Here is an 18,262-nt window from a genome sequence, read left to right as displayed (position 1 = left end):
AATTCAAAGAAAGATATAATATGCAAACTCAACCCCTTATTTGTGAGACAAATGCTTACCTGAACATTTCCTCCAATTTTGTTCAGTCAATTTACTCAATTTTCCTATTCCATCACTAAGAAATGTAAGGTGTTCACTCTTCCCACTACCCCTTTTATTTTATCCTTTTAACTCTCTTCAGAGATTGATGTGACAGAAGTATGTCACATTCAGAAAAGTATTCAGACCCTCTTCACTTTTGTCACTTTTGTTATGCTGCAGCCTGATTTTACGGTTGTTGACATTCATTTTTTTCTCATTAATCTACACTCAGTACCCCATAATGACAAAGTGAAAACAGAATTTTAGAAATGTCTGTAAATTTATTAAAAAGAAATGAAATGAAATATCACATTGACCTAAGTATTCACACCCTTCACTCAGTACTTTATTGAGGCACCTTTGGCAACAATTACAGCCTTGAGGTTTTTTTTGGGTATGACGCAACAAGCTTTGCACACCTGGATTAGGAGATTTTCTGCCATTCTTCCTTGCAAATTTTCTCAAGCTCAGTCAAGTTGGATGGTAACCATCGGTGGACAGCCATTGTCAGTCCCTCCAGATATGTTCAATAGGGTTCTAGTCAGGGCTCTGGCTAGGCTACTTTAAGACATTCACAGAGTTGTTCCTAAGTCACTCCTGATGTTGTCTTGGCTGTGTGCTTAGGACTGTTGTCATGTTGGAAAGTGAACCTTCAGTCCAGTCTTAGTTCCTGAGCACTGTTGTGGAATAGGTTGTCACTGAGGATATCCCTGGACTTTGCTCCATTCACCTTTCCCTCAACCATGACCAGTCTCCCAGTCCCTGCTGCTGAAAAACACCCCCACAGCATAATGCCATGCTTCATTGTTAGGATGATATTGTGCAGGTGATGAGCGGTGCCTGGTTTCCTCCAGACATAACATTTAGAATTGAGGCCAAGCAATTCAATCTTGGTTTCACCAGACCAGAGAATCTTGTTCCTCAAAGTCTGAGAGTCCTTCAAGTGCTTTTTTGCAAACTCCAAGCAGGCTTTCATATGTTTTGCACTGAGGAGAGGCTTCTGTCCAGCCACTCTGCCAGAAAGCCCAGATCGCTGGAGGGCTGCAGTAATGGTTGTCATTTTGGAACTCTGTCCCAACTCCACACAGGATCTCTGGAGCTCAGTCAGAGTTACCATCGGGTTCTTCGTCACCTCTTGGTCACCTTCTCCCCCTATTGCTCAGATTGACCGGGTAACCAGCTCTTGGAAGAGTCCTGGTTGTGCCAAACTTTTTCCATTTGAGAATTATGGAGGCCATTGTGCTCTTAGGAACCTTCAGTGCAGCAGAAATTTTATTGTAGCCTTCCCCAGATCTATGCCTTGCAATAATCCTATTTCTGAGCTCTGCAGGCAGTTCCTTTGACCTCATGGCTTTTGCTCTGCTACAGTATGCATTGTCAGCTGTGAGGCCTTTTATAGAAAGTTGTGTGCCTTTCCAAATCATGTCCAATCAATTTAGTTTACCACAGGTAGTCTCCAATCAAGATGTAGAAACATTTCAGCAATAATCAAGAGAAAGGGAGGCACCTGAGCTAAGTTTCAAGTGTTGTTGCAAAGGGTCTGAATACTTATGCCAATGCGATAGTTCAGTTTTTTCTTTTGAATAAATTTACAGACAATTCTAAAATTCTGTTTTCACTTTGTCATTATGGGGTACTGAGTGTAGATTAATGAGAAAAAAGTGAATTTCAACAACTATAGAAGCAGGCTGCAGCATAACAAAATTGACAAAAGTGAAGGGGGTCTGAATACTTTCTGAATGCATTGTATTTTATAGGATTTATATGGCTTCTTATCTGAAATAACGATTCTAGGCAGCTCACAACTTCCATTAAAACATAGCTAAAAACAAAGTACACCCCCGAAGTCGGACCAAACAACCTCCTGGCTGAAGTCCCATCCTAGGCCAATGTTTTGGGGAAGTCTTTATGGTCCCCTGGAAGACAATGGTACAGTATCACCAAACAACACAGAAGAGGTAAAGGCTCAGACTGATCCTTGCAAATGTACAATGGCTTTTAGTCCAACCAACACTCCCAAACATGCAGATCTGTAAACCTGTAGGTGAAAACTACAATCTTCAAAGCCCCCAGAATTTCTTTTAATTTCAGCAGCAACAATTTACTGTCAGGCTGAGTGAAAATGCATGAAAAAAAATGGTCTAAATCCTAAAATAAGCTTAACACAGTTAATTTCTCCAGAATAATTATAAAAAAAAGTCTCATCTCCACTAACTTTGTATCACTATTTACTGTCTCCGATAGAAAGTATGATTCAATTTGAACATGCAGGTACACAGATTTACACGTACACAATTAACTTGACTTTAAGTGCAAGGTATATATACTTGTAGCAATCATACAATTTAATTCTTAAAACTTGTCATTTTTAAATAAGAATTATCCCAGAGGTTCAGCTTCTAATGACAACAAGAATTAAAATTAAATCTCTTTCCCAATATCAAATATAACCGGACTTATGACCAGTTTTCACACTTATGACCATTGCAGTATCCCCATGGTGACATGATCAAAATCTGGGCAGTTGGCAACAGGCATGTGTTTATAACAGTTGCACTGTCCCAGGGCCATGTGACCACCACGTGTATGATCTTCCCAGCCAGCTTCCAACGAGCAAAAGTCAATGGGAGAAACTGACTTAATGACCACGATTCACTTAATGATTGCAGTAATTCACTTAACAAATGAGGTAAAAAGGTCATAAAATGGGGTAAAACTGCATAGCTTAGCAATGGATATTTTGGACTCGATTATTGTCATAAGGACTACCTGTATGGTCACGATAACTTCACACTGAGGTAAACACTGTCATGGCCCCATTGGAGCCCCATTCAGAAAAGGAGGAGGAATTGGATCTGGGATCGTCCGATGGGGATGGCACATCTCCCTGGGAATGTTTGGAGAGACCAGGGGCTGAGGACGATGCTGTCCCAGGCCCCTCAGCATTGGGGGAGGTGGTCGACCAGACGAAGAGCTGCCTGCGCTCACAGACCCAATGGAGGATCGACTGCTGACAGGCCATGGTGCTGAGAGGCAGCAGATCACCTCTGATGTGGAACAGCTGCCTACTCCACTCAATCCAAGGGCAAGGAGAGCAGAGCGTAGGCAAGCTCAGAGAAGGGCTGCAAGGCTATTCAAGAGAAGGTTGCCCCACCCCTCCTCACAAGGAACACTTGGAGTGGACTGACTTAAGGAGAAGCCTTGGGGAGTTAGTCTTTGCCAGGAACAATTGATTTACATTCTCCCAGCTTTGACTTGTGCCTTTTGCCTTGCCTTGAGGACTGTTTTTCACCTTTTGCTTTGCCTAGCCTTGAGGACTACCTTCTGCCTTTTGTCCTGTACCTTGCCTTTCTTGTGGCACTGCTTTATGTCCTTTTGCCTTGCCTTGCCTTGAGAACTGCCTTTTGCCCTATATCTTGTCTTTGCCCTGAGGACTGCCTTTGCCTCACGGACTACAGTTTGCCTTATGGGCTCACTTAGCTGGATGAACTGGACTTGGGACCCTGGATCTTGCCCTATGAGCATGCTCTTATTCTGTGGACTTTCTTTGTTTGGCTGTTGTTTGGGGAATTGAGGGTGGCTGCCTTCGGGGTAGCGTGAGGTGGAGCCTCACCAGTCGTTGGAGGGCTGTTTGTTGAAACATTTACTTATAGGAATAAAGGACTCTCTAGAGGCCTGCCTTGCCTTGACCACCTAGGTCATAACAAACACTGAGGTAAAAAGGTAAAGATTCATGAGTCAGAATCAACTTCTGGAGCCTAGAAACATTCATGTAATTTTCTTGACATCAATGTGGAAGTGGTTTCACATTTCAGGCTTCCTGTTTTGTTGTTTAATTTCCTATTTTAGTCTGAAGCCCCAAGCTTTTCTAACAGCCTCCTATCCAAAGACACTAGTTCCTAGATCCTATTCTACTTAGCTTTCATTCAACAAAGCCAGCTAGGTGTGGCCATTATAACCACTAAACAACCACAGAGCTGCCTAGTACCAAGGTGAAACCCATTACCCTTATTCAATAAACTAACACCTGAAGACACACAATCAACCTGAACTATGAATTCTGAACAATCACATTAGCCGTTTCTGAGAATCATGCTCAACTGACCAAAGTTCAGCACAAAATAACTAAGCATGCATGCTTAGAAGAAAGAGAGACAGACCTTGCCATCAACCTCAGCAGAACCAGCAGCAGAAGTCTCCTGGGAAGATGGTGGCATAACACCAGGAGGCTTAATGGACTAAAAAAAAGGCAAGAAGGGCAGAGAAGGATATCAGTACTGCTTGACAATACCTTGTTTGTTAAGTTTAATCAGTTTCTTTTATCCCCTTACTTGCTGTTTCTCGGAAACAGAGGTACACTAAACAGCAATTTGGACCACCTTGGGGGAAAAAAAGCTGTTTGGCATTTACAAAACATACTGTCAGTTTTATGTATCAGACACATACTCACCTTGTCCCGTAATCCATGAGAAGACATCTCTCTAGCTAATCTGTTCCGCCTTTGTTCCTTTAAGACAAAAATGTGTGATTAGAAATTAGCTGTCAAAGAGCAATCAAATCCTGATTCTTAAGGCATTAGGGTAGAAACCGGGAGACCTTACGTTCTAGTCCTCCCTTAAACACAAAACAAACTGATTGGCCTTGGACCAGTCATTTTCTCCCAGCATTAAGAAGAAGACATTGGCAAACTTGAAAATCTTGCCAAAAAAACTGCAGAGACTAGCCCAGGTAGTCTCCAGGAGTCCATACTGACTCAAAGGCACACACCTATCTAAGCATGATTTCTGCAAACTGAGAAAGAGTTAAATATATTAAAGATGAGTTAGTAGCAATAGCACTAACATTTAGACTTTTATACCACTTGATAGTGTTTTACAGCACGTTCTGAGCAGTTTACAATATCAGCATATTGCCCCCAACACTCTGGGTCCTCATTTTACTGACCTTGGAAGGATGGAAAGCTGAATCAACCTTGAGCCAGTTAGGATCTAACTCCTGGCTGTCGGCAGAGTTAGCCTGCAGCCGACCTGACCAAAGCCATTTTCCTTGCTTCCTGTTGCCACAAATGGGACGTTTTCTATTAGACTAAACATTTTTCTATCCCGTGGGAACCAAGGTCATTTCTGTTTCCCTCAGCTGGGGAGGATACTTTTAGTATTAGAAAGGCCACCTGGATGTGTTATTGGGAAACGTAGTTAATTACATAGCCAGTGGGATGGGTCTGTAACTTTGTATTACTGTTGCTTCTGGGAGGGAATTTTAGTCTTGGTTTCACTTTTGACCATGCTGATACTTTGTATCCAATAAACATGTTCTCAGAGGAAACCTCAAGCCTGGAGTTCGGTTTTATTTGGCCTCATCTATTGGAACCATAACTGTATTCTAACCAGTTAAAGATGTCTGAACCATGTTCTCCTAATGACTTGCAGCCTGTTCTACCTCCAAGAATTGGAGGCACAGGTGTTTCTGGCACACAGGCAAGATGATAATTTATGTTTTAGCTAATATTCCCAATCAGGCAAACAAAGACTCTACCCTCAGTAGTTGATATGAAAATCTAGTAAGTTTAATAATGTATCGTAAACATTTGAAAAGATTATATTTTCTCCTTTACCTCTATATTATTGTTTATTAGCCCACAAGCATCTGCAAAATCTGGATGCTTGGTGTTGATATAAGCCAATTCAATCGCTACTAAATTGTGAACCTAGAAAAAAATAAAAGAGAGAAAAAATCAAAACTTTAATTCTATTGAAAAATAATTTCAAAACTTCAACACTACATCAAGAACAAAAATATTTCTTCTCAGCTGATTTTTCATGATAGATTTTTGTAAGTTGCTTGTTTTCTTTGTTTCAAAGTGATTTTATAGTTCTCAAAATTTATGCCACATATATTTCTATACTTTGCAGCCTTTAATGCAGATCAAAATTTTATAAATAAAATGTAAAGTCAAGTTCTGAATCAAGTACATTTGATTCAGAATTAAGCCCTCCATCTATAAATGACCCCGTTGTCATGGCCCCATCAGAGCCCGGGTCTGAGGAGGAAGAGATGGAGGTAGGACCCACAGAGGGAGATGGCGCTGTCTCTCTGGTTCAGGAGGAATGATCGGAGGAGAACGATGAGGCAGTCCTGGGTCCCTTGGGCCTCGGAAGGGTCGCCAGGGGAAAGAAAAGAAAGTGCAGGATGACCGAGCGAGGGGGGAGGAGATGGACAGGGCAGGCAGCAGAGGAGCGAGGGAGCTCCGGAAATGAGCAACTGCCTCCCCTGACCGATCCCTGAGCATGGAAAATGTAGAGGAGACAGAGTCAGTGCAGAACAACCCGACTACTCAGAAGGAGGGTGCCCCGCCCCTCTTCACAAGGCTCAACTGAGGAATAGGATTTAAAGAGATGCTGTGGGGAGGGGCTTTTGTTGGAAACAAGTGCATTTTTCTAGCCACCCCTGCCCTGCCCTGCCCTGCCCTGCCTTACTTCGCAGTGACACAGCTCTGCTCCAGGTTATGCTGCAGTTTCAGCAAACAACGAGGACTCCCAGTGACCAAGCTTCTTGAACTGTGCTGCTCCCCTGGACTTCTAGCAGCCAGGAACTATTGGCGGTGTGTGTGTGTGTGTGTGTGTGTGTGTGTGTGTGTGTGTGTGTGTGTTTGTGTGTGTGTGTGTGTGTGTGTGTGTGTTTAGAGCTTTGGCTCTTGGACTTGCAGTGAACTGTGCTGCTGCCCTGGACTTCTAGTACCCAGGGACTATTGGAGGTGTGTGTGCGTGTTTAGAGCTTGCTCTTGGACTTGCAGTGAACGATGGGAATTTTGGGGGAAAGTTGGAGCAATAAAAGGGAGTTAACCCTTCACTTCAGCTGTGTTGCTTCTGTGCCCAGCCCCCGGTCATAACACTCATGTACTGAATATAATGAAGTTCATTACCATATAAGGATATAACAAACTTAAGTCCTATGAAGGAAGCCTATTTTATATACTTCTATAAAAATTGTAGCTGTCACTTGCAAAACTATTTGATACGAAAATAATTCTTCAGCAACAAACCTCATAGTGATATCTCATAATATCTAACATGTTTTCATGCAACCAAATATGTCATAATACAAGAATCTCCACCCTGATTACCATTTCATTTGTAATTGGTAGCCTTCGACGCAAAAGACTGGTCACAACCTCAACAATGGCATCATGGAGTTTAGGAAATCTCAGCAATTCCTGAATACAAGCAAAACAGCACAGGATTTCATTTGCTATAATCAAAAACAGAATGGTCAAAATGAATGACCTAGAATATTTAGTTTCCAGAAGAACTGGTCTTCATAAATAATGTAATTCCCATAAACCAGCAGAAACCACTGAGTGCCTCCAAATGGCTCCCCGGACCCTGGTTGTAGCCTTCATTTCAACAGCAAATCTAAAGGAGTTTTGCCTGAGTTCCACTTAGAGGAATCCATCTCACTATACTGTTGTCAATTACTATTCTCTAATTATCTCAACAGAGTGGAAGTAGGACTCCTTCTGACATGCTCATCCTCTTACCTCTAAAATGTAAAAGATAATAATAAACCTTTATTGATTAGCCCCTGGGCCATATCAAAGTGTAAAGTTCCAGCAACAAAACATTACCAAAGTTTGATAAAAGCAATTTAAAATGAACTTTGATAAAATACAGTTTAAAATGCAATTAGAGTAAAATACGACTTAAAATGAAATTAGAGTAAAATACAGTCTAAAATGAAATTAAAATAGATAAAATATGATAAAAATATATCTTGGAGTCACCCTTGCAATCTACCCCGATCAGTCCCACATATAGGGATCTCAACTGAACCATTTTGTTTAAATACTGTGCTGCGTTAAATGTTATTTTCAAGTTCTGGCCGCACATGAGGTAAATTGTTTTGGTATGGGGATCCCAATGAGTCATTCATTTGGTATATAGACTGAGGTACCTGTCTCTCACCCTCTTGTACAGGCAACAATCAAATAGTATGTGAGCCAAGTCTTCTACCTCTGCTGCTCCGCAAATGCAGAGACGCTCATTGTAAGGTATAGAATGGAATCTCCCATATCTGACCATTGTGTCAGGCTGTTCAAATATAATGTAAAAGAGAACTGTGACAGAATGGAACAGGGCAGTGCTGTACTCTTACTTTATGCACTCCTCATGCTTCTTTCTCCAAGTGTCTCCACAGGAACATATTTAAGATATACCAGCCCTTTCCCAATCTGACGTTATGGAACACTGACTTTCAGCCAATGTTATCAACAAACATTCTGGTTGACAATTATAGAATTTGTCCAGAATAATTTGAGGCAACTATACTATGTAAGGGACAGCAAAGCAAAGAATTTGCTTGCACGTCTATACTAAAAAGATACCCCTGTGTCCAAGTATGCACACAGCCTCTAGGACATTTTTCTCCTTAATGAAAAGAGTTATCCTTTATCGCCAAATAAATTATACGTTACAGATGCATTACTTTGATAGCCCTAGCAGAGATTTCTGAAGTGCCAGATTATGTCAAGCTATAACAGCATACACAGCTCCTTCTTTTACCTGAGTACTGTAATTGCTACAGTGCTGAATAATCCGTTGCATTTCCTCATGAACGAGTTCCACACATCGTAAGCTGGGCTCTTCCAAGCGTTTGATTTGCCTTTTTACTAACAATTCAAATGAAACTTCAGGTATAAACAACGCAGGCCGGGGACCCTGATCAAAAGGAAAGCAATGAGTTACTGTTTTGTTATCAGACTTCACTATACTGAACGGGGCAATGAAACATTGGGCAGATCATTCCATTATTAACAACAACAACACCCCGACCACAGAGTATCTATTTTAACGAGAAAAAGTATCTTACTGAGTAGTTGTAAAAGGATAATACCTACAGTAGCATTTCTAATGGCAGTCAAGATGTCAATGGTGTTAAGGCCACCTAATGGATCCACAGACTCTAAGGTGCGCCCGAAGGTTTCATGAAAAATGTAGCAAATTCTAGCTCCGCCACACCTAAAAGATGGGAAAAGAAACAGGAAACGAGTAAGCCAAATTGTATTATATGTACTTAATTTTTGTGAGGACAGCACATTTCAATTCAAGTTTTAGAAACTTACTAACCAGGTAAGCTTACCAATGAGGACCCACTTACCAATGATAATTGGGACCGGGAACTCCTTTGCTAAACAACATATAGTAGTTGTAATGTGTAATGTTACGTGATTGTACCAACTTACAACAACAGTTCCAGCAGTCTCGGTTGCCATTGTTAGATCAATTCTGTGAAGTTATAGCACCCCATGACCACGTGACTGCCATCTGCAACCTCTTGCTGGCTTCCCCTTTGACTTTGCTTCTCAAAAGCTGGCAGGAAAGATCGCAAATGGCAATTATGTGACCATCGGATGCTGAGACAGCCACAACTACGAGAACCAGTTGTGCAGATAATCCTCAACTTATGACCATAATGAAGTCATGAGACTGGGGCAGGAGGTGGGGAAAGAACCATTGAAACTTTGAATCCAGATCAAGTCCATCTTAATTCTGAATAGTCACTAAGCAACAAGTTATAAGTCGAGGACTACCTATAATTACCTCTTGTTCACTGCTGCTTAACAGTTGCTGAACAAGCAGACATTAAGCAAGAATTACTTGAATTTAAGTATGTATCCATCTAGAAAGACTATCCTCTATAGCAAAATCTGTAACATTTGCTTACAGTTCTGAAGTCTCTATGTATTTTGCTGTCCCTTCAATGGTGTTGCAATATTCACTGGCAAATTTGGTAATAAGCTGCAATAATGTGGCACTCTTATCATCTACTGGTTCTCCATAACTGTTGAGCAGAGACTGGTACTGGGCAGCTAAAACATTGATTCTGGTTTTCAGTTCAGGTAAGCAATCTCTAATGTGATGCATGAGTAGCCTAAAAGCAAAGTTTGAAGGGGGAAAAGAAACTTGTTAGAAAGATGATTTAAGCATGCAATCTGTTCAGGTTTTCATTCCACATTTTGGCTATTAAACAAATGAAGTTCTAGGAGTGCTGAATGCCAACAGTTTTTGACTGAGAAATATCTGAGATTTTTGAAAGAAAAAGCTATGAATTTAATAGTAGACTAAAGTATTTCACTAAGACATTCCAGACCAGGCAGATCAGGTGGCTACCAATCTGTCGTATATGAGACATAATACTTTTTGCAATGCGAATAAGCCTGGGAGGTGGTTGGCTTATCAGTTACAAAAGAAACAGAAAGCTAGAATCATAGAGAAAGTAAAATATAAAGGTACTGAGGTCTTTCAGCAAGATCTGATTAGAAAAAGCTTTTTGGACTTTTACACAAAATTATATTCAAGTGATAATATAAGGGGTTTGGATATAGATAAATATTTACAATCAGTACATTTTCCTAGACTTTCAGAGGAACAACAAAATGGGATGAATAGTTTAATTATTGTGGAGGAAATTGGTTTAGCTATTAAGCAGTTAAAGGTTGGAAAGTCTCCTGGAACAGATGGATTGACTTCTAGGTATTATAAGATCTTACTTGAAGAAATGATAGAGCCATTAAAGGAACTCTTTAATAGTATTTTGTTGGGTACGCAAGTTCCTCCTTCTTGGAAAAGAGCTTTTATATCATTGATTCCGAAGGAAGATCAGGATCTTACAGAGCCTAAGAATTATAGGCCAATTTCATTATTGAACGTTGATTATAAGATCTTTACAAAAATTTTGGCAAATAGATTAATGCAGGTTATGAAAGACTTGATTCATAGTGATCAAGCAGGATTTATAACAGGGAGATACATGAAATATAATGTTAGACAAATTATTAATTTAATTGAGTACTTGGATAAGAATAATCAGATTCCTGTGGCTTTTATCTTTTTGGACGCTGAAAAAGCTTTTGATCAATTGGACTGGCAATTTTTATTTTCTTTGGTAGAGAAAATGAATTTTGGGGATAATTTTTTACATGCACTTAAAGCTATATATCAGCAGCAATCTGCACAAATTGTTGTAAATGGGGGATTGACTGAGAATTTTAATATTCAAAAAGGGACAAGACAAGGATGTCCATTATCCCCATTGCTATTTGTTTTAACATTGGAGATTTTATTGATTCAGATTCGGGAATCAAAGTTAATTAAGGGTGTAAAGATAAGGAAGAATGAGTATAAATTGCGGGCATTTGCGGATGATTTGGTTTTAATTTTGGAACAACCGAATCAGGCGATTGATGGTTTGTTAGAACTTATAACACAGTATGGGAATGTTTCTGGTTTTAAAGTTAATAATTATAAGACTAAGATATTATCTAAGAATATGTCAGTTAAAGAAAGGGAAAGTTTGATTAAAGCCACAGGTTTTCAGATGGTAAAAAAGGTTAAATACTTGGGAGTATATCTAACTGCTTCAAATGGAAAATTGTATAAGAACAATTACGAACCACTATGGGCAAAAGTCCAAAAGGATTTAAGAGATTGGAAAAAATTGCAATTGTCATTGTTGGGGAGAATTTCAGCTGTAAAAATGAATGTTCTACCAAAGTTTCTTTTTTTGTTTCAGATGATACCTATTCTTAAAAAAGAGGCAAATTTGGAGGAATGGCAAAAGGGTATCAATAATTTTATATGGGCCGGGAAGAAACCAAGGGTTAAATTTAAGATATTACAGGATGCTCGAGAAAGAGGGGGACTTAAGGCACCTAATTTGAAATTATATTATGATGCAGCCGCCCTAACTTGGTTAAGTGATTGGCTTAATTTAACAAATATGGATATTCTTTTTTTGGAAGGTTGGGATTTAATATATGGTTGGCATGCATATTTAATTTTTAATAAGAAAGTTGATCGGACTTTTAAATCACATATTTTGAGGAATGCCTTACTTCGTGTTTGGAAGAAGTATTATTATAGATTAAATTATAAAATACCTATCTGGGGGATTCCCAGACATGCAATTGAGGGAACTTCTAAGGGGACAAATTTTGACAAAATCTCGTATAAAGAATTGTTAATTCGTTCTGGTTCGAATTGGCATTTGAAATCCCTAGATGTACTAAGGCAGCAAAATATTCTACAGTAATGGTTTCAATATTTACAAATAATGGATAGATGGACTGTAGACAAGAAAGAGGGAATAACACTAGAAGATAGACAATTGGTTATTCAGACTAAAAACCAAAGTCCGGCTCATATAAAAAGAATATACAATGTTTTATTAGAGTTAGATTCGGAAACAGAATTGGTTAAAGACTGTATGATTAAATGGGCTCAGAATATACAGGAGCCGATCTCATTGGATTTATGGGAGACAATTTGGATAAGAAATGTTAAATTTACACAAGCTCAAAATTTGAGAGAAAATTTTTATAAAATGTTCTATAGATGGCACTTAGATCCTAAAAAATTATCTTGTATGTATTCCAATATACAGCCCAAATGTTGGAGATGTGGCAATAATGATGCGACATACTTTCATATTTGGTGGAATTGTAAAAAAGTAAAGGCTTTTTGGATTATGATTTGGTGGAACATTCAAAAGATTTTTAGAAAAAAGATAAAGTTTACTCCTCAACTATTTTTACTTGGTATTTTTGTTGACTTAAATGAAAAAGAAACTACTTTGATGTTGAATTTATTAACTGCAGCAAGGTTACTAGTAGGTTTATATTGGAAGAAAGATTCCTTGCCTACTTTAGAAGAATGGATATTTAAAGTATCTAGTTTTGCAGAAATGGCAAAAATTTCTGCTTATTTAAAGGATCATACACAAGAAAGATATATTATTGTATGGGGAAGGTGGATAGATTATATTCAGAAAAAGTATGGAATTAAAAAGTTTCATTTATTTTATGAATGAATTTTAAATATTATAGAGAATTGTTTTATAGGTTATGGAGTTAAAGGTTAATTATGATATTTTTTTCCTTTTTTCTTTTCTTTTTTTTTTCTTTTTTTTAATTATTATAATTTTTTTTTATTATTAACCCTGTATTCTGCTCTGGGAAGTGAAGGGAGGGGGGTTGGGGATGGGGGGGAGGGTAGGCTTTTTTTTGTTTTGTTTTGTTTTTTCTTCTACTTTAAAATTTTATTGTATTTTTATAAATGATTGTATGTTTAAAAAATAAAATTTTTTTAATAAAAAAAGACATTCCAGACCATTCCTCAAAAACTTTAATTTTTATACATGACATACAATTTGAAAAATCTAACAGTATTTAGCAATATAAGCTACATTATTGATTAGCTTTAATTATTTAAAATATTTTTCAATCTCCAGACAGGATATTTAAATGCGATTACAATAAAAATAGATAAATGTAATAACAAAATGCACAATATAATAATGATCATTACCCGGTTGCCAGTGTGAATACTAATCTTTAAAACACTTCAAAGATAGCACATATTTTCTTTCTAGGGAAAGGCTATTTCAAATAATGGGTGCTGATGGCCTTTGCTTATAAGACCTCTCTCTAGATAGGCATCAAGTGAGTATTTACAGGATATGATACAACTAGAAGAGTCTCTGAGGAGGCAAAAAACAATGAAATATAGCATAATTGTGCAAAAGTAATGCCATTAACCAGATATGACTGAGCTGTAATTAGAGGCCCCTGCAACTGTTTATTTCTTTAATTAGCAACCATGCTGATTTGGAAGTAATGGTAGTATCAAATAAACCAAGTTACAGTATAATAGACGACATGAAGAAATATGTCAGCAAGGATTCCATTAAATTATGTTAGTTTATCTATTACACAGAATTAGCACTTAAATACACTTCAAAATCTATCATTTATAAGCAAAGGCTTGTAATTTCCCAAGATAGGGAGGAATCAAATTAAAACTGGCAATTTGTTTACCTCACAAAGCTAACCCCATATATAAAATCAATCCATAATAAATGCCAGGTTTCCAAGTGTTCCTGCATATATGAGAACTGCAAAAATAATTCTGCACTCAGAATATTATTTTACCTCTGCGCATCACTGATAAAAACTCTTCAAGATTTTCCCAGAACACTGTGTCCCTAGAATTGACACTTTGTTATTATTATTACTCACCAGCAAAAGAAAAAATTTCTCTAACTGGGGCCCCATGGGGGAATATCAATCTGGAGGTGGTTGATTGACTAACAGGAGCCATGGTGGCATAGTGGTTAGAATGCAGTATTGCAAGCTAACTCACTGCTCAGTGCCAGGAGTTTGATCCTAACCGGCTCATGGTTGATTCAACCTTCCAGCCTTCCGAGGTCAGTAAAATGAGATTGTTGGGAGGCAAAATGCTGACTCTGTAAACCACTTAGAGAGGGCCGGTATATAAAGAACTATGGAGCGGCATATAAGTCTAAGTGCTATTGCTTTTGCTAATATCAGTTCCCATCTCACCCCGTGTATTCTTCTCATTTTCTCCTCATCTTTAATTATAACATATTTTACTGCAATTTTACTGTGATTTTATACATTTATACATATATTTATGGTTTCATTTTAATGCTGTAAACTGCCCAGAGATGGGAAAGCAAATTTAATTATTATTATTAATAATAATAATAATAACAACAGGAACAACAACGATAATAATAATAATGAAAAAAATCAAGTTGCAGCTTAAGATCAGAGCAATTCCCTGTACCTGTTAAGAGTTCTAGCTAGATACTTTGTCCCATTGCGGTTGGCTAAAGAGGGATACTTCTTCTGGAGAAAACCATATTCATCACGAATTGAATCGGCCACACTCTTCTTGGTGTTGATATCCAGCTGACTCCTGCAGGTTAATGAGTTGAAGTACTTCTTGTGAATACTTTAATAAAAGATCCCATCTTATTCATCACCAATCGGAATTGACCATTGCAGCATATGATCTAGATCTTATTCCTATTCTTTTCCTGTTGATGGCCTATCAACAGAGTGTTTTATTTTGGATTTGGGGTTTTTTTGCTTTCCATGCAAAATTGCAACCACAATATGACTTCTGCTGCTTTGCCTATATCAGGGGTGTCAAACTGACGGCCTGTGGGCCAGTTGCAACATACAGAGGCTGTGCCCACCCGAGCTCCGGCAATGCAAAAAAAGTCACGACACGTCGTGACACGTCACATGACACGGCCAGTTTGACACCCGTGGCCTATATGATTGTCTGACAGACCTGGCATAAAACTTTTATCAATATAGGATCTACATGATGCCAAATCCTAACTGTGCTTTCATTCGTCTTATCTGCTGTCACAATTTCCCTTGTCTTGTCATTATGCCAGACGTAGGAATACACTACTTATATCAGACCCAAGCTGGGTTTCCCAGCACTAAGGCATTACTGACAAACTTTGACTTCACCCCTCCCAGTGAATCACCATTTGCATTCTTCAGGAAGGCCAAGTTGTCACCTAACCTGTTAAATGTTGCCCATCTCTTTTCTGTATCAGAGGCAAAGGAACAGGCACTTCTGGGGATAAAGAGTGTGGGGGGCAGGAAAAGGATGCCCTGTATGCAGGGCAAGGACATGTGTGTGCCCAGTTTCTTCAAGGTTGGAAAAGTTAACGGGGGAGGGGGAAATGTTACTTGCTATTTATTGTTATTTCTATTTTGGGTCCCATCCTACAGTGGTGTGTGTTTTCTGTTTCAAAATGACTGCAGAAAAGAAATATTTCCTAGCCGCTAGTTTACACAACATAAAAGTTTGAGAATATTAAGTTATCCACTACCTGCAATAGTTTTACTGATCCCTTAATGGCAAAATGTGGGGATGAATGTCTGGGAGTGTGGGAATAAAAAGACTTCTTTGAGAATCAAACTCTCATTCCGCTCCACACTCACCTGTTGACCACACCAATGATGCCAAGCTTCACGGGTATTACTCTTCCCATAAGCACATCCATGGCATCTGTGCCAGCATCCATGAGATCCAGCTTTGTGATCACAGCAAGGGTACGCCGCCCTATCAGAGCGGCAGGAAAACTGTCATTTACATTAAGCTGGTCATGTATTTAATTTTTCAAGGCTAGGAAATATCTACCCAAAGCAAAAACAAAACAAGGAGGAAAGGGGGAAAAGGGGGGGAAAGGTATAAAGTTGCCCATTAAACAAGGCCACGCAAAAGGGAAATTCACTATTTAAATGTTGAGCCATTCTCTGATTTAAAGCAAATTGTAAAGTTACGCTAAGCTGCCTCACGCAGAGTGCCAGGTTAAGAGTTTTTCTGACTTGTAGTTTCTTATAATCCAGCCAATGTACTGACTGCTGAATCACCATCTCTTGGCTTGTTCTGCCAATAGGAGCTGCCAAGCAAACTAGGAAACCTGAAAACATTTGAACTGGGACCTTTTTGGCTTGATACCGACTCTGTCGTGGTGAAGTACATTGTGTATAAATTGTTTATCTTTATTAAACAAATATATGTTTTAATTTCTAAATGTAACAGTGAACGATATAAATGAAACGTTCTCTATGTCTCAAAGACGTTTTAGTAAAAAAGCTAATGATAATTTGCAGCAAGTTTGTACAGAGCAAAGCATTGAAAACAAATCTCTGTTGCTTTAAAGTTTAATAACTAAAACAAAACAGAAACAAAATCAGAACATGGAAGCAGAAATACATCAAAATATAATAAATTAACAACAGCATACATTTGCAAAGCAAAACACTTCCCGACTTGAGACAATTGTTCTAAGTTTCATAAACTAGGATTCATAAAGTGAAACAAGCTTCAGGGTTAAGCATTCCTCCTATTCTGTTATTTATTCTATGCTGCTTCCAGGTACCATTCACCAGGTCAAACCTGGCTTGTATTAAGCGAGGGCTCAAATCTGGTGAAACACTAGCCTGATACTTAGTGTCAATAAAGTTAATGAAACAAGCAGGGAGCCACGGGAAAGAGTATTTCGCCTCCCCCATTTTATATACAATTCTGTAATAACCCTTGAACAGTAAAACACCTTCCCAGCTGTTCTCGGTAATTTGTGGGACTTAGCCCTGCCTTTTGTCTGAAATCTCCCAATCAGAAGATACACTGACTCAACAGAGAATATGAATTTTCTAAGAACAGATGTTATTGCAAGGTGACATCAAACTATCAACTGGGCTTCAAAATATTGTTTCCTGGAGACAGACAGACCATCTGGAATATACCTTTATACTTACCATCTGGATCTACCTCTCGGGCTATTTTCAGTGCTTCAGAGGTGGCCATGTCTGTGTTGGCAGCAGTGACTGCCAGAATAATTGAATTGGGGTTACTAATGAAGCGAAGGATTAGTTCTCGGATCTGAAGTTCAATATCTTTTGGCTGATCACCTACAGGTACCTAGGAGGTAAAAAATTAAACCAATTGAGTAGGGAGAATCCCTATGAATCTTTTTCTTTAGAGTCACATAAGAAACTAAAAGTGTTTGTTTAAACTTCCCAAATCTCCAACTAGTATAGCTGCAATGTTAAAAGTTGTATTCAAACAATGTGGAGGATGCCAATTAGGGAAATGCATGTAAGATGACTATTTGAAGAGATCTGTGCTGCAGGGTTACAAGAAAGAACTTCATAGAAAAGTATTTCTCAATCTTGGCAACTTTAAGATGTGTGGCATCGTGTGGTTGGGGAATTCTGGGAGCTGAGGTCCACACATTTTAAAGTTGCTGAAATTGAGAAATACTGCCACAAATAGTAGTGCAGACTGATGATGTAGACATAGCTAGGATCCCAGTAAGAATCATTTTGAAAATAAGTGCAATACAGTATAATTTTCTATCTTACAATTTTGCAAACCTAAAAGTGCAGTTAATATATTCTTACCTTTGTCATTCCTGGTAAATCTACCAGGGTCAGGTTGACAACATTAGGTGAAAAAATCTTTAGGTGAATTGGTTCAGGACTGATTCCCTACAGAAAAAGAAGCCAAGAATAATGTCAGAACCAACGTTGGGTTTAATGGTAAAGCAGCATCTCCCACCTTCTGGATGTACTGGGATCACAATGGCTGAAAATTATGAAAACTGCCATTTCAATATATCTGAACCAGCTGCTGTAATTTTTACTGAGCAAGCTCCCATTTATTTCAGTTGCACTTCTGGACCTCAGCTGTTCATAAACTAGCACACAAATTTATATACTCTGAGTACATTAATATTCTACATAGATTCCCCCCCCCTTAAACTTGGCTCATATGCCATTTTCCTTTAAATG

General features: G+C 38.5%; 1 protein-coding gene across 8 annotated transcripts in view; it reads right to left on the bottom strand.

Annotated features, from left to right (window-relative positions):
- The window catches only part of DNM1L (dynamin 1 like), a 47,670-nt gene that overhangs the window by 5,877 nt on the left and 23,531 nt on the right, over positions 1-18,262 (bottom strand). For 5 of the 8 annotated variants that reach the window (XM_039342331.1, XM_039342327.1, XM_039342329.1 and 2 more), the window contains 11 exons: positions 17,873-17,959; positions 17,228-17,390; positions 15,905-16,025; positions 14,724-14,855; positions 9,802-10,008; positions 8,975-9,095; positions 8,640-8,795; positions 7,205-7,294; positions 5,696-5,788; positions 4,532-4,588; positions 4,242-4,319 (listed from right to left, as the gene is read on the bottom strand). In XM_039342331.1, the coding sequence (XP_039198265.1) occupies positions 4,242-4,319; positions 4,532-4,588; positions 5,696-5,788; positions 7,205-7,294; positions 8,640-8,795; positions 8,975-9,095; positions 9,802-10,008; positions 14,724-14,855; positions 15,905-16,025; positions 17,228-17,390; positions 17,873-17,959 (1,305 nt within the window). Of the gene's footprint in view, positions 1-4,241; positions 4,320-4,531; positions 4,589-5,695; positions 5,789-7,204; positions 7,295-8,639; positions 8,796-8,974; positions 9,096-9,801; positions 10,009-14,723; positions 14,856-15,904; positions 16,100-17,227; positions 17,391-17,872; positions 17,960-18,262 lie in introns of those variants that run through there. The other 3 variants (XM_039342332.1, XM_039342330.1, XM_039342333.1) reach the window with 2 other exon arrangements.

Source organism: Crotalus tigris, unplaced genomic scaffold (assembly GCF_016545835.1).
Source record: "Crotalus tigris isolate CLP2741 ecotype Arizona unplaced genomic scaffold, ASM1654583v1 scf7180000017789.496130, whole genome shotgun sequence".
NCBI classification, from domain to species: domain Eukaryota; kingdom Metazoa; phylum Chordata; class Lepidosauria; order Squamata; family Viperidae; genus Crotalus; species Crotalus tigris.
The sequence above is the reverse complement of the archived record's forward strand: the minus strand, read 5'-3'. Positions and strand labels throughout refer to the sequence as shown.